The sequence below is a fragment of the Neocloeon triangulifer genome, unplaced genomic scaffold (genome assembly GCF_031216515.1).
Source record: "Neocloeon triangulifer isolate White Clay Creek 2 clone unplaced genomic scaffold, ASM3121651v1 ptg000003l, whole genome shotgun sequence".
In the NCBI taxonomy this organism is placed as follows: domain Eukaryota; kingdom Metazoa; phylum Arthropoda; class Insecta; order Ephemeroptera; family Baetidae; genus Neocloeon; species Neocloeon triangulifer.
In genome coordinates, this window is record NW_026775546.1 from 9,303,694 (window position 1) to 9,318,352 (window position 14,659).

Here is a 14,659-nt window from a genome sequence, read left to right on the forward strand (position 1 = left end):
AGTGAGGGGCCTGTTGCCTCTCGTCAGGATAGAGGAACGCTCGTTGACACTCGAGGGTAATCTGGTAATTTTCACCCCTAAACCAAACTGGCCGGCGAGCATAATGCAGCCCATGATTGCCTTTGATTCTGTGGCATAAAAAACGAGGCGGCACTCAGGCGATTGGTCCCGAGAAGCGGGAAGGCGTGGTGAAACCGGCGTTTAAATACCCGAGACCGCGGCCAGAAAAGAGCCATCCGCAGTCTGCGACTGAAGCATCCAGCCGACACACACGCGCTCTTCTCGCGGCTCCGTGATCTTACGCCTTCTCGTCGATCTCAACTAGTTCACAAAAGGTAGGATCTCGCTTTGCCTATTTCTATAAATTAATTACTAAACATTTGAAATTTTACAATTTTTTTAATTACTTACTAAATTTTCAAAACATACAATTTAATGATTTTTTTTTTCAATTTAAATTTTCCTATAGATTTTCCCTTGCATTTTCTCTCAAAATCTAAAATTTCAAATTAATTGCTTTTTTAGGAATAGAAAAATTTTATGGAAATTTTATTTTCATTTTATAATATGCAATTTTCTAAACAAAATTTTCATCAGTTTATTATATCGTTAAATAATTAAATTCAAAAATACTTTTTACTCTAATATGTATACAAAATTAAACATTTAAGTCCATAGAATGTTTTTCTATTTATTATTTTTATTATTTCGGGCGAGTCCTTTGTTTTTATTTGTTTCTCTTCTTGGCCTTCTAGAATCTTCTTCTTCCACTTACAAAAAAAATCAAGCGCGGTCGAAGATAATGCTTTATTAAGTACCCAAGTCCCTCTTTCATCAACATAGCAACACAAGCAGCAAAATAAATTTGTTATTTGCATCACGGACTGAAACTTTTTTAAGAGGAAACACCTTTCGATTGGCATTTCACCTTGTTGCTCAATCTTTCCTTATATCCTTATAACAAAAAAAAAAACTCGTCTCGGCATCACACCATACCACCACGTGTTTCGTGGAATATTCCACCGGGTTGGGGGCTGACGGATTATAACAACTATTTCGTGTTGTAGCGCCACACAACGCTGCAGCCGCCTTTTGACAAAAAACATATTTATTATCGCGTCCCATTCATTTCCACGCTGAATGAAACAGCCATGTGTACACAAAAGGGGATCTCTCGAAAGAATGTGTGCCCCTCTCTTTTCTTGTATATTACCCTCGCGCGTCCCCCATTCATCGCGCCCACGGTCCAAAAATTATTGCTCCTTTTGCCGAAATCCTGTTGAAAACTTAGCCGTTTTTAATTAGTAATTTGCAAGGCTTGTAATTAAGCGGCGAAGTTCCGCTCCTCCCTCAGGCCTAAAACTTCGCTGGCGTGATTTTTGATTGCCATTTAATTAAATTTTCACGTCAAAAACGACGCTTTTTAATTTATAAAGTGGACAAAAGAGATTCTTAATTAGTTTCAAGAAAATTTATAAACAGGGAAGTCAATAATTTATTTTCACAAAGGAAAAATAAATAAAAATAGCTTTTTTAATACATCAATTTAATTTAATACAAAAAATAATTTTGGAGCTAGCATATTTCCTATCTGGGAGATAAAAAGTAAACCTTTTTGTTCCTTTGAAGTCAATATGCAAAAAAATAAAGAGTGCCCTTGCTGTATCAAGCAAGCTGCAGATTGATGTATCTTCATCTCTTGGCATCTTTATTTAATAAAAGTCCAGACGATATTCATTGAAATTTTGATACATCCATTTCGGAATAATTATTTTACTAGAAAAATAAAAGTAATAATACACACACTACAATATTTTTTAAAAAGTTGATAATCATCTTATTTGTTAATTTATTTTAGTAATAAAATTATTACATAATATTAACTTCACTTAATTTAAAAAAAATTATTTAATTTTCTTTGTTTATATTCTTGTATTTAAAAATACCCAATTTTTAAGCCAATCAGCAAACAATTTATTTTTTAAGCATTTTTTAATTATATATAAACACAAAGAGGATGAAAGCAAACATAGTTGCAGTTCCACCAGCACACATAGTTAAAAAACGTTGCTTGTTCATTAAAGAGCTATTATGTCTGTGTCCTATTTCACTTTGAAATTGGAATTTTCCACAGCCGTATAAGAGCCAATTTGGCATAAAAGCTTCATTTAGAATGACTTTCCGCCAACCACTCTTTCCCCGTCATTAAGCATCCTAATGGGCCATTCACACTGTACAAACAAAAAACACCATTATGCAAGAGAGAGAGAGAGAGAGAGAGAGAGAGAGAGAGAGAGAGAGAGAGCCGCGACTTGATATATATGAAGAGGGGGAAAAGGCGCGGGATAGATTACTAAAAAGCCGCTGCCGTTCATTCAGACCTGCAAGAGACTAGAAATGTTGCACCAGCCTATGCACGGGGCCTAGAAAAAAATGCAGCTGCATTTTTCGAGGCTTAGTCACTCGGAGACGATTCTGAGAAAAGCATCTCGCCGCGGTTTTTACTGGAATTATGTATACAAGAAGGAAGGCTGTGAATCAGATTGCTCCGGGCGGCTCTTTCTCTTTTCTTCTCTCCTAACCGGCCCAATCATTTGTTACGACCGCACAACTAGAGCCCTAAGCGGTCGTTTGGCACATTTTCGGCCTTTTCAAATCTCTTTTCGCCTTCTTGGAATCAGAGGTACAACACAGAGAAAAAAAATGTGTAAAGCTTTTTGGACCGACCGCACTCACGTTTCTTCTCTTTTGCGTTGAAAAAGTGTTTTCAAAAAGCTTTGGCCATTAGGCCTTTTCACGTTTACAACGAAATATTCAAAAATTTAACAATAACAAAACCAAACATAAATTTGCCGCTTGGGAATAGCGGCGATATTGTTCTTTTGAAATCATGATTATATGATAATATATAGGCTTTGAACCCATTAACAATAAAAAGCCTATTATGTAATCGAAATCATGTTTCATCGAAAGAGAGTTTATTAAAATATTTGTTTTTTTGTTAGAGAAATCGATTTTTAAATTATTAATTTATATTGCAAGGTAACATAATTTTGGAAGTAATTTTTTTTAAACAAAAATCGTCTTTAAATTTTGTTAAAAAAAATGTTCTCATACATGTTTATTGCATTATGTATTTCAACCAATTCTACAGATGCTCCAAATAATTTATAAATTTTTTAATTTATTTTGAAATGGATTACTTATATATAAAAAACGTCTAAAACATAAAATTGTTTTTGAACAAACATGGATATAGAATAACCATTTATGAGAACGGTGAGCTTTTGTGTTAGAGATGAATGGGAGAGCACATATCAAGCTTTATTGAAGAGACTTAAGCAGACACAAAAGTTGTTATTCAGGTAATCCCGGTTATTCCGAAGCATTTTGTTCGTAATGAACCTCATACTTATAATTCTCCCCTAAAATCTTTGATTAAAAAATAGTAATATTTAAAAAATAATAAACTTATTTTAAGGGGTCTCTAGCACAATTAAAAATCTGTAGCAAACTCTTGGTGTTTCTTTGTTTATTATATCCCTCATTGTTAGGAGGACAAAAAGTTTTTGATCGCAATTTTGATTTTAATCATGACTTTCCCCCCCAGTTTTGAATTTAATAATGAAAGTCATTTCTCTATAAGGCATTTCAACAATTTTTATATAAATTGCAATTCTAAAATTTTGTTTATTTTAAAATGATTCCAGGAGATAAATTCTTCTAAATAAAATGAAAGCTTCTATCAAAATTTCATATTTTTAATATTATCTCACTTTCTCTATAATCAATAAAATTTTATTTGGGCTTTTTCCCTTATTCCCTATAACTTTTCCTGAAGAGTTTTTCGTGTTTACGATTGTACTCTGAGATTCAGGCACTGATCCCTCTCTGGCTCCATATAAAAAAGATCCAGTTTTATGCGTCACTCTTTCTCTCCTTTTTCCGACCGCTCAGGGTTTCAGCTCCGTCGTGTGAGCGCTGGCAGATTTCAACTTTTCTGCCTTTTTTCATACAAATTGCGTTAGATTAGGATTTTAAAAATTGCCCTGCAAGTTGGATGAACGAGCGAGCGCCGCCCGCGCGGTCTGATGTGTCATTTTTATTCCCGGCCTGAAGGGGAATCGATGCGGGGAGCAGGAAAAGAAATGGGCCTGCCGCGACGCCAAGCCAGAGGAAGAGTGATTTTTAATAAAACTTGCTCGGTCCCACTACTTTCGAGTGTCTTTCTTTCTTATACTCCGCCGCTGCCTTTTTCTATAAGGCGCAGGCAGGTATGATGCTGCTCGGTTTCGCGTTTCCGAAAACCCATATAAACAGAGAAACACGCACCCTCTCGAGCGCGACTTTTTCGGACTGTGTGGCTTTTTGGCGTGTGCGAGTTCACGTGGAAAAGTGTGTCAAAAAGACCTTTTATTGGATTGACCTTTCAGCTTTTCCATGAGCAAAATCCACTTTGATTTACATGTTAATAAATATTTGTATATCATATAGTTCCATTAGCAGAACACTCCAATAAAATAATAATTCATTCACGATCAATTTTGATGAAAAAGGTTTTATCAGAGTCAATTATGGCATTTTAGTTTCTATTTTGCAATTGAAATTTTAATGAACTATGATTAAAGACAAATTTTATACCGTTTGAATTTTTAATTTTAAATTAATGCATGTTTATTATTTTCATTTAATTGGATGATGTTTAAAATTAAATTATACGGAGGGTATTCACATGCTATGTTAGCATATCGGTAATTTACTATTCTACATTATTCCACAAAATGTATACAATCACGCTGGATTCTAATGTCAATTTTATCTACACTGCACACTTGTCAGTCAGTTCTACTTATGCAATTTCTCGACACAAATGTCAAGCAGGTTGCATTTTATACACAAATACAATTTTTTCTTGGTTTTATTTTGGCAATGCCTTTATTTTAATTCCAAAACTTCTACAGATTTTCTTTTGACACTGCAACAAAATAAATATAATTTTTATTTTGATTTTTCTGGGAAGCCTTTATGATTAATGGTGTAAGTTAAATAAATACGGATGGTTCTCGACGCTTTTCGTTATTGGTTTTTTAATGAGAAAGGCAATCGTTTAAAAAAATTAGCTCCTACAGAAAAAGCTCTCTAACCTTTTTATAACCTTTAAGCAATTTTCAAACAATTCTCTAATTGCCATAACTGCCTCTCTAATTATCTTTTTTCATTATCTTTCCCCCACTTCCATTCATTCCCAAAAATTCTGCCTCATTTGCAGAAATTATTTGAAATTAAAGCCGATTCTCTCTCACGTCACTGTTGGAGGACATTAGCAGAGCGGAATGGAGAAAAATCACCCACGAACGTGTCAGACTAATTTCCCCAATTTTCCACACCATCAATGCTCCGCCATCGCCAGTGAGACTAATTGACCGCGCGCTAGAGAATCGCCCCGGCGAAAACGAGGACGGCAATAATTTCATCCTTGCGCGTTTCAATTAAAACACGTGTTCGCAATTAGCGATGCTGCGAGCGGCGGGCGGACGGGTAATTAACACACTTCCATCTTGGCGATTATTTGCAGAAGCTTCCTTTTCCAGCAGTATAATAAAACATTAAAAAAACTGCTGGCTCGGGTTTCGTGTTTTATGTCTTTGCTGTTGCCAAGCAAACATTTTTTATAAAAAGCTGAAAGAAAGATGATAGTGGGGAAATGGCGCAAATATATTTGTATGTGAAAGGGAATGCAAGGCTGAGTATGGAAGAAGAAATTTCAGACTATTTTCACTTTCTTGGATAAGCTTAATAGACCAAAAACCGGACAAATTTTGATATATATGTTGCAAAATCTCAGAGGAGCAGAGTTAAACCTAAATCATAATGAATTTTCTATAAATGGGCAGAATTTTGGTAACAGAAAAATATATTTACCGGTGCGGTCCTTTAATTAATTTTTTTGGTAACTTTTTCTCCACTCGGAGAAAGAGGAAAATCATATTTTTGGCCAAAGAGGGAATGGTAGTGGCTTTTTATAACTCATCCATGCAGATGCAGATGGACATCAAAAGAGTGGTCCCTTGGGAGAGTTTCCAAGTGCAGAGCAAATATGTGGGATGGACGTTCTGATTTCCTGCACTTCCCACACAGGCAAAATTATTTCACTAAAACATTTTCTCTTTTTAAGTAAATGCAAGAGACCTTCTAAGTAAATCACATATAGATGTCTAAGTTGTAAATCTGCAATTTTCGTTTCATTCAGCTTCGCAATAAATAAATAATATTTTTTTATTTGAAGCCTATTAAATACGTAAGTGCACGACAAACAATAATAATAAAAATGTAAAAGTGCTTATTTAAAAACGACGCAAAATTTTGTCCATTCTAAAATATATGTTTTGAATATTTCCCACCTCAATTTAAAAATTTTTCTTTCCACTATTTTTACCCAATGAGGAGCAAAATTCATTTTATACTCACAATGACTGTACAAACCTGGTGTGGAGGATTTCAATTATAATTATTTAAAAAAAAAACAATTATTCAAAAATGTCTGAGATAAGCCATAGGGCGTGTGGATGTAATAAAAAAAATCACGATTATACATTGAACACTTCCGCTTTTCCGACAGGCCGGTGATTTTATAGGGTTGGGTGTTAGTACATGAAGTGTTGTTTCGCACCCTCGCACACATTGCAGATAAGGAAGGCGTTGGGTGCCGATATAGAGAGAATGAGAAGAGGCGCTCGTTAAAAAACAATCAAGAGGCCATCAACTCTGATGATGCGTGTGTGTATTTACAATTTATTTATATATCAACGCACCGATCGTTTATTTTTCATTCAAAAACACACGATTCATCTTCCATCGGTGTTTTTAGACTAATTGTAAACGGTGTGGATTTTAAATAAGCAACAAATAACAAGGCATGTCAAAATTGCTTTTAAAAATGAAAATTTGAAATTAATTAGATTTTAAATAAATGTATGTTATTTAATATGCAATCAAACTGCTGAAATATTTTTAATTATTAGTATTTTTATTGTTATCAGCAATTTTAATTTAAAATTTATACATATTTTCAAGGAAGCAAACCAGTTTTTCGTTTCTCTATAATTTGATTATTGTCGAGGTAAATAATTGAAATTATTTTTTACTTTTACTAGCTAATTCAGCTCTAAGAAGTAAAAATTGTCCACCTATGATATTATAAAATTCTATTTTATCAAAACTAAAATAAACAAATTCTCAGTCTACTGTTAATGACCATTTTTATTTATTATATCATCTTCAGATCAGTTATTATCGCATTAAACTGCTTATCTCTTATCATTCCAAGAAATTCCCTGAACTATGTATGCAATTTCTTGACAGATTTGACAGGCCTACCATTCGCGAGTGACCGCCTTTTAGGAGCCCAAAAGAGGTGAATCATTATAGGTATATCAATGCAAATTTTAATTAAAGAACACTGAAATTTTACTTTGCCATTTGAATAGTATGAAGAAGATAATTAATATGAAGTTGATTGGTGAAATTTAAATAGTCTTGGCAGATTTTATAAGCAAAAGGACGCCTCCACCCGGTCTAATTTGCAGATAATTAATCGATTTCCACCAACGCAGGAAACTTGAGTCCGTAAATAATTAGCCATTTTCCCGAAATAGGGCCATCGATATATAATCCGATCCGTTGGCGTGAAAAGCCAAAGTCAAGAGTGACGCGCGCTTTTTGCGGACCAACTCCTCAGCATCCAGTTTAGATTCTGACGGGCGCGCGCATTCTTAAAAGTATCACGTTTCCGACCCTTGTCATTCGGCGTGTTGTTATTATCACAGGCGCGCAGGTACGGAGGTGCTATCTGCCTCGGAAAAGGGAAAAGGAACGAAAAAGGCCTTTCTCTCTCTCTTATCTGCCGGGCAAACAAAATATAATTATCATCATAATTTCTCGCTGCTTTATCGCGCACGCCTCGGCAGGCGGCCGCAATTTTTATTAAATTGTCGAATTATGCTAATATTTCCGCGCCTTTGTGCTGACGAGCTCCGGAATGACTTTCTTTTGTCCGCCACGCACCCTTATATAAACGCGTACAAGTTTGCGCGCTCTGAAAAGGTGCGGGACGAAAAGGCCGTGCGGAAAGTTGATTTCCCGCCAGCTGCGGGCTTATTTTCTTGGGTGCTGTTTGTTTGCAGCTGAACACAAACGAGAGAGGAAGAAAAGACGAAATTTTGCTCTCGAAAATGGCATTAATGAAAACGAGCACTCTGTTTTGATTGCTTGCATTAATTTCATAATTGGTATATCAGTCATTAATATTTAAAATATGGCAAAACGAAGGACCCAAAATTTCCATAGAATTTCTTGTGTCACCATTACGATAAAAAAACTTTGCTGTTTTTTTTTTTTTAGAAATCTGCAATTTAGCAATTATTATATTCATTATTATAAAAGTTTCAAATTTAAATTATATTAAATTTATTATATTTCAATACATTTATTTAACTCTTCAACTGTCTTCAAAATTTAATTATTTTCTTTTTCTTTTGTTTTCAGCCATGGCTGGCCATGTTCCTAGGATTGTCTCAGTCGTCCTCCTGTTGGTTGTGATTTCTCACGCGAGCTGTTCGCCAACGAGATCGGCATCAAGTACTACAGCAGCCAACGCAAGTCGCTTTAAAAAGGTACACTTAAGACTTTTTTCAAACAATGAGACCTTTTAAAATTAATTTTGGGCAATATTCCTTATAACGATATTTTCAACTTTTATAAAAATATTTTTGCTTCTGTCCAATTAGTAGAAAAAAGCGGTGAACAAATTTCCTTTGTTAAAATTTTCCCCTCTCACAACATCAAACTTACTTAGTTCCCTTGAGCTGTGCTTGGCATAACGTAATGTGCTGAAGTTCCTCTCTCGGAGGTTGAATTCAATCAAAGAATGGTGAAAGAATTTCAATATATTGACATTTGGCTCTCCCACTCTCTCGTTAAGCCTCCTTTGAGGGCAGAAAATCGGAATGATGTAGCGAGAGGGTAAAAAGAGAAGGACTTATTTTGAGGCATTTCAAAAGGTGCTGGTGATGCTGAATGGAAAAGCTGATTAATTTGCAACTGTTCGATTGGGAGTAGAATTAATTGGCAGAGAAAGAGCGAATTTTCACTCTGCGGGGCAATACTGTTGAATGCAGTTGAATATGAAAGGTATGAAAGCAGGTCTACAGTTATTCGCCATTTGCTAGTTAAAAATAATTTCAATTACGTTGAACGTTGAAAACCATGTATGTGTGGTTTTTATGACAGAGAAGGAGTGCTCTTGTAAAAGCTCTTTTTGCTATCAATTCACATATGATTTTATTATATTTGTCTTGTTACGAAATAGTAATTGAATGTCCACGAAAAATAATTCAATTATCTGATTTGTTCTAAAATAATTAAGTTATTAAGTAAAGTAGGTGAATATAGTGTAGAGGTTTTAGTGCTGATTCTTATTTATTTTAAAAGGTATCATTTCAACTATTTTATTTATCATCATTTTATTATGCTGACAGTGCTGAACAGAAAACATTGATGAAGGTGTCTTTTTTTCAAAATTATAGCTTATAAATCAAATATTGAGGTGAAATTCTTAGTCGCTCTTAATTAAAACGTCAGATGGTCAGATTGAAAGTTATTTTTGACAGAAATTCAAACCTTCAAAATTCCTTACTCCAATTTTTTTCCTTTAACAAAAATATTTAGTTTATTATTAATTTTTTGCTTGCTATTGTCAAATAGTAATAATGGTAACAATTATGTTACAAAAATTTAAATTTTAAAATGTTCGAAAGAATTTCAAAAGGAGGAAAAAACCTATTTTTTTTTCATATTTATAAATTTTCACTGACTTTCAAATAAGTGATGAAAATTTTTGACATTAATCATGCAATTTATTATCTTCGCAAAACCCTGAGGGAAATTATTATTTACTCCACTTAAGTAAGCACGGCCTGATTTTATTTAATTTTTCTTCTTGTCGTTATCAAAGGGAGACTCGTTTCTGCCTGCGTGTATATTGGAAGTTTGTCTCTTTCGATTTTCATTTTCGATTAAAGTCGGTAAACATGTTGGGATGCCTGCTGGCCAGAATTCCTTCAAGTACGCATACTCATCCAGAAGATTAAAGCCCTTTCAGAAATATTATATAAAAAATAAATGGCTTGTACTCTGCCCGCCGCCGCTTTTAATCTTTCCGAGCGCAGAGAGTTGTTGTCTCAAGTATTTTCGCATATTCTGTTTTTGCCTTCTTCAAACCCCTAGTGGCGAAAAATATATATAAATTTATGAGTTTAAACATAAATCGCTCTAAGGGGGACATGAAAAAAGATTTGGCGAGGAGGAAATCCGCTTTCCTCAGCCAGGCCTGTTGTTTGCGATTGATTTCTTATAAAAAATAAAAGTACTTGTGCCAATAGATGTGTGGAGAGAACTGAGGGGATTAATCTTCTAATCTCGGACGATGCCTCTTATCCGCGCCTCCCTGTGATTGCATTTTCTTTCTTTCCTTTCCTAATTCCGCTATCTATATAAGATTTATTTCTGGATTTTGTGCGCGCTCATCCTTTTTGCGGACACTTTTGACGTCTCGAAAGCAGAGGCACCGCGAATTATTCTGCTCTCGCTCGCGCTGCCTGCCACTTCTTTTGATATTGATTGACATTTTTCTGGCTCGCGGTATTTCACCGTAACACATATATGTACGCTCGCTGAAAAAATATATAAAAAACGCAACTCTCCGCCGTGACATTTTGTTCTTGCGGCCAGAACCTGATGTTTTTTTGCTGCGATTCTCTTTTTTCGGGGGCACAAAAAATATTAGCTGAGAGCTTTATTTTTATATAGAATATTGAACATAGTGGAAGTGGACGTCAGTGGGAAAAACAGACAGAGCAACTGGAATTTCGTTCACTGATTTTTATTACAAGGAATTCACAGATTGTAAAAAAAAAATCACCAACACTTATTTTGAATTTCCATTTTTTCTTTTGTTACAGCAAAATTCACCGTCCCACGATTCAATTTCCAATGATGTCAGTGGTGAGTTTCATAATTATTGCTAGTAAAATTTTATTTTAAATATTTGTATAACTTGCACTTTCTAAACATTCCAATTTCCAAATTTGTTTTGTTGGATTAGCAGACAGCGTTTCAGAGGATTGGGTGAAGGTTTCGATAAAACAGGGCCGACTCGCGGCGACCGCGGGCGGTTCCATGGAGTACACCTGCGAAGCCGTAGGTTCACCGTCGCCCTCAATAGTCTGGCTTAAGGATGGACTTCCAATTCAAGTAAGCATTCATTTTTATAATTTTTTTAGTATCAAGCCTTTTTATATTAACAATTATTGACTAGAATTATTATTATAATTAATATAAATTTTTGTGTTTTTGCAGCAGGAGAGTCCCGAAGACATGTCAGACAACTACATCGTGGTGGATAGTAACAGCAACAACTTGCGCATCAACAGCGAGGGCGCCCTTGGAAAAGTGGTGACCCGCCTGCACATTCCGTGCATCACCATGAAGGACAGCGGTGCTGTCTACTCTTGCTTGGCTACCTCAGGGGTCCGGAGTGCTGTCGACTACGCCCAACTCAGGGTCACAGCCTCCCTAGGTAATTAATACATCTAAAAAAAATGTAAAATTAATATCATTATATGAGATATTTATTATGTATAAGAACAAAAATTCAACTGGTCTAACCACTCTAACCTAATTATGGAATGCAAAAAAAAATATATATTTATTTTGTTTGCATTAAAAAAAATTAAACTAAAATAAAAATTAAATAAACAAATTAAAGAATTTAAAATTTCCATGAAAACTACCCTGATAAATTGGTTTTAATTTTCAATTAATTGTCAACAGATAACTTCTACGGTTGTCTGGAGCAGCAGGCTGAGCCGCCCCAAATCACCACGCACACCCCTACCATCCTGCAGAGCATGGGCAAGGACGTCGAGTTGCTCTGCAAAGCAAGGGGCAGCCCCGAGCCGGAGGTCTACTGGGTCGGACCCAACGGCAAGACCATTATGGATGGACCACGCTTTAGAGTGAGTTTAAATTTTTCAATAAATTTCCGCGCACGCACTATTAACATTCACGGGCCATAAAATTCGCATTGTTTTATTCTGCGTGAAAATTAAACGATTAAATTGCAGATTCCAGTGCCACAAAAATTTATTTCGTAAAAATAAATAAATTTTAATGTTCTAAAACATCCTCAGATTTTATAAAGTCACTTTTTTTTATTTTTTGCAAACAACAAATAACCATTTTTCACTTATGGTAAGGTGCAAACTGCTGTTGAACAAAATATGGGTAATTTGTTTTGCCGCCAGCAGAATCGACGACGGCAATATTTCAAAGCCACCCCCCAAAATCGGAGCAATTCATCAAACGCAGGCCCTTTTGCAAAAAAATAAGCGGGCCTGCCAGCAGCATCGGCGCATCCTTTCCCGATCTACACACTCGCGCCCTCAAGGTCTCTACAGCTCATTAATGCACGAGCGGGCTTCGTTTTATCATCCGGGCAGGCCTGCGAGGAGGAATCGAAAAATTTCCAATCCATTAAACAGCAATTTGACTTGAGAGCAAGGAAAATAGCCCTGAGACAAAAAGCGTATTGATGATGGTGCGAATTATGGTGCCAAATTTAGTGTGAAAGGAGGACCAGAAGGAAATTAGATCGCTCCTCTCTCTTGCCAACCTTTTCCTTATTCTATTTCAAAAGAAAGCCCTTTCTTTTTTCTTTCTTTTTGAGAGTAAAAGAGTGGAAGAAAAAGAACGTCCTCCGCGTTCGTTATCTTCGCCGCCCTCTCGAGATCTCTTCGCTTTTACTATTTTCTCGCCCGGCGTCTAATGTGCGACGGTTTTGTGTTCCAGGTGCTGGAGAACGGATCCCTAGTGATCACCAGACTCACGTGGGACGACATGGGAGAGTACAAATGCAAAGCAGACAACCTGCTGGGAGAAGATACCGCCAGCACCTTCCTCTACCCCATGCTGGTAAGAAAGAACATCCAATTAATAAATTTAAAAAAAAAAAATAAGCTATACGCAATAAAAAGTTTTTTTTATAGAAACTATGATGATGTGGTCTATTAATTTAAAGCATTTAAAAAATCCACTTGAATGTATTTTAAAAATTTGAATTTTGAATTCTAAAGTCGGTGCAGTTTTTTTTTAACTAGATTAATTTTATTTGTTAAAAAATAACATCTGGAGCAATGCCAAGAAACGCATAATTCTCATCCTGCCAAGCGTCTCTCCTTTTATTTTTGCTTTCCCTCCTAAAGGGGTTGTTTTACATTGTTTTTTTGTTCATATTCGTATCATATAATACTTGTTGAGAGAGGCAAAGATCTTAATTCAAAAAGTCTTTTTAATTAGTGTTTTTCAAGAAGGCCAAAGCATAATTCACCGGTGCATGTGTTGGAACAAAAGAGTAAAATTACTGTTTTCCTCTCTCGTGCGTGCATGGAAGTGGAAAAGGTACCACATAGCATGCACTTCATTCAAGGACTTTTTTGTTTTCCGCAAATTCTAAAATATTATGTTTGAAAAATAAAATGCAAACAAAATTTCCACCTGAGAGATTTTTGCTAAAACAAAAATCTCTGAATTGAAACGGTGGAAAAAGGCTCTATTTATGCTCTTGTATGCTTTTTTTTAAGTAAAATTATGAAAATTCTAAATAGAGACATTTCTTTCTTTTTCATACTATTACAAGAAATTAGAAATTTAATTTTCAATTTACGCGCTATTATAAAATTTAAGAAATTTTTTCATATTTTTTCAGAATGAGGAAAAGTGAAGGCACTCGATGGGCTGCTGCGAGACGACTTGACTGATTCCACGAAGAATACAAAAAACCATGTGCATTTCAATTATCCGCTGTCATAATTATTTTTGGATAGTGCGAGGTGGGTCCTGCAAGGAGACACCAACTACAAAACCAAACGACTTAAACTCGACCTCCATGCTGAGGATATGATCAATGTGGATAAATTAAGTGAAGAAAAAAAACAACATTAAAATGAATATATAATTTTAATGCAAACTCGGCATTTTCATTCTTAAATTTCCCCTCCTCCTCTACGGTACATTTGCGATTACTTATTCATCCATGCAGTGAAGATGACAGATTTGCATCCATAACCCGGCTTCCGCGTGGAATGTATTAAGACTGCTGAAAATATACATCTCTGGTGTTTAATACATGAGAAGTGCATAAATCGACCTCTTTTTGAATAACAATATCACAGAGTTTGGAATAATTGGCGTTTAGTCTGCTTGTGTGAGCTACAGTACATTATTTTACGTTATACATAGTTGCCTCTAAAGGTGCTGTTGGTGTTTCGTGTTTGCTGCAAATCCCGTTTAAAATGCACTTAAGAGGTCGTCGGGAGCTAATTAGAAGTGCTGCCGTAACGACGGCGTTTACACACGTTTGCCGACACTAAATTGATTCCGCGTACCAGCGTGCATTCAAAGTACGGCTAAATGGTCCATTAAGAGCAGCACACTCGCGGCAGATAAGAAAATGCGCAGAGACACGGGTGGCAGCCGTTCCCCTGCTTAAGCACGTAGGACGAGGTATTTCGAACAAACTGCGAGGACAAGCAATTTTTATAAA

The 14,659-nt window shown here is 35.6% G+C and overlaps 1 protein-coding gene across 2 annotated transcripts; it reads left to right on the forward strand.

Moving 5' to 3' along the window:
- Positions 1-231: 231 nt before the first annotated feature.
- Positions 232-14,067, forward strand: LOC132205670 (neural/ectodermal development factor IMP-L2). 2 transcript variants are annotated; one of them, XM_059634908.1, is made up of 8 exons: positions 232-335; positions 8,545-8,672; positions 11,019-11,061; positions 11,162-11,310; positions 11,416-11,635; positions 11,890-12,074; positions 12,907-13,029; positions 13,823-14,067. In XM_059634908.1, exons 2-8 carry the CDS (start codon positions 8,547-8,549, stop codon positions 13,835-13,837), a joined length of 861 nt encoding a protein of 286 aa, XP_059490891.1. In that variant the 5' UTR covers positions 232-335; positions 8,545-8,546; the 3' UTR covers positions 13,838-14,067. The 2 variants fall into 2 exon arrangements, with proteins under 2 accessions (XP_059490891.1, XP_059490893.1); XM_059634910.1 differs by having other exon boundaries at positions 11,165-11,310.
- The last annotated feature ends 592 nt before the right edge of the window (positions 14,068-14,659 follow it).

Bases quoted from the DNA above. Each gene is read 5' to 3' on its own strand.
- LOC132205670 (XM_059634908.1), top strand. From the start codon at position 8,547: ATGGCTGGCCATGTTCCTAGGATTGTCTCAGTCGTCCTCCTGTTGGTT. The intron at 11,062-11,161 runs GTGAGTTTCATA...TTGTTGGATTAG, and splicing joins AATTTCCAATGATGTCAGTG to CAGACAGCGTTTCAGAGGAT. The intron at 11,636-11,889 runs GTAATTAATACA...AATTGTCAACAG, and splicing joins CAGGGTCACAGCCTCCCTAG to ATAACTTCTACGGTTGTCTG.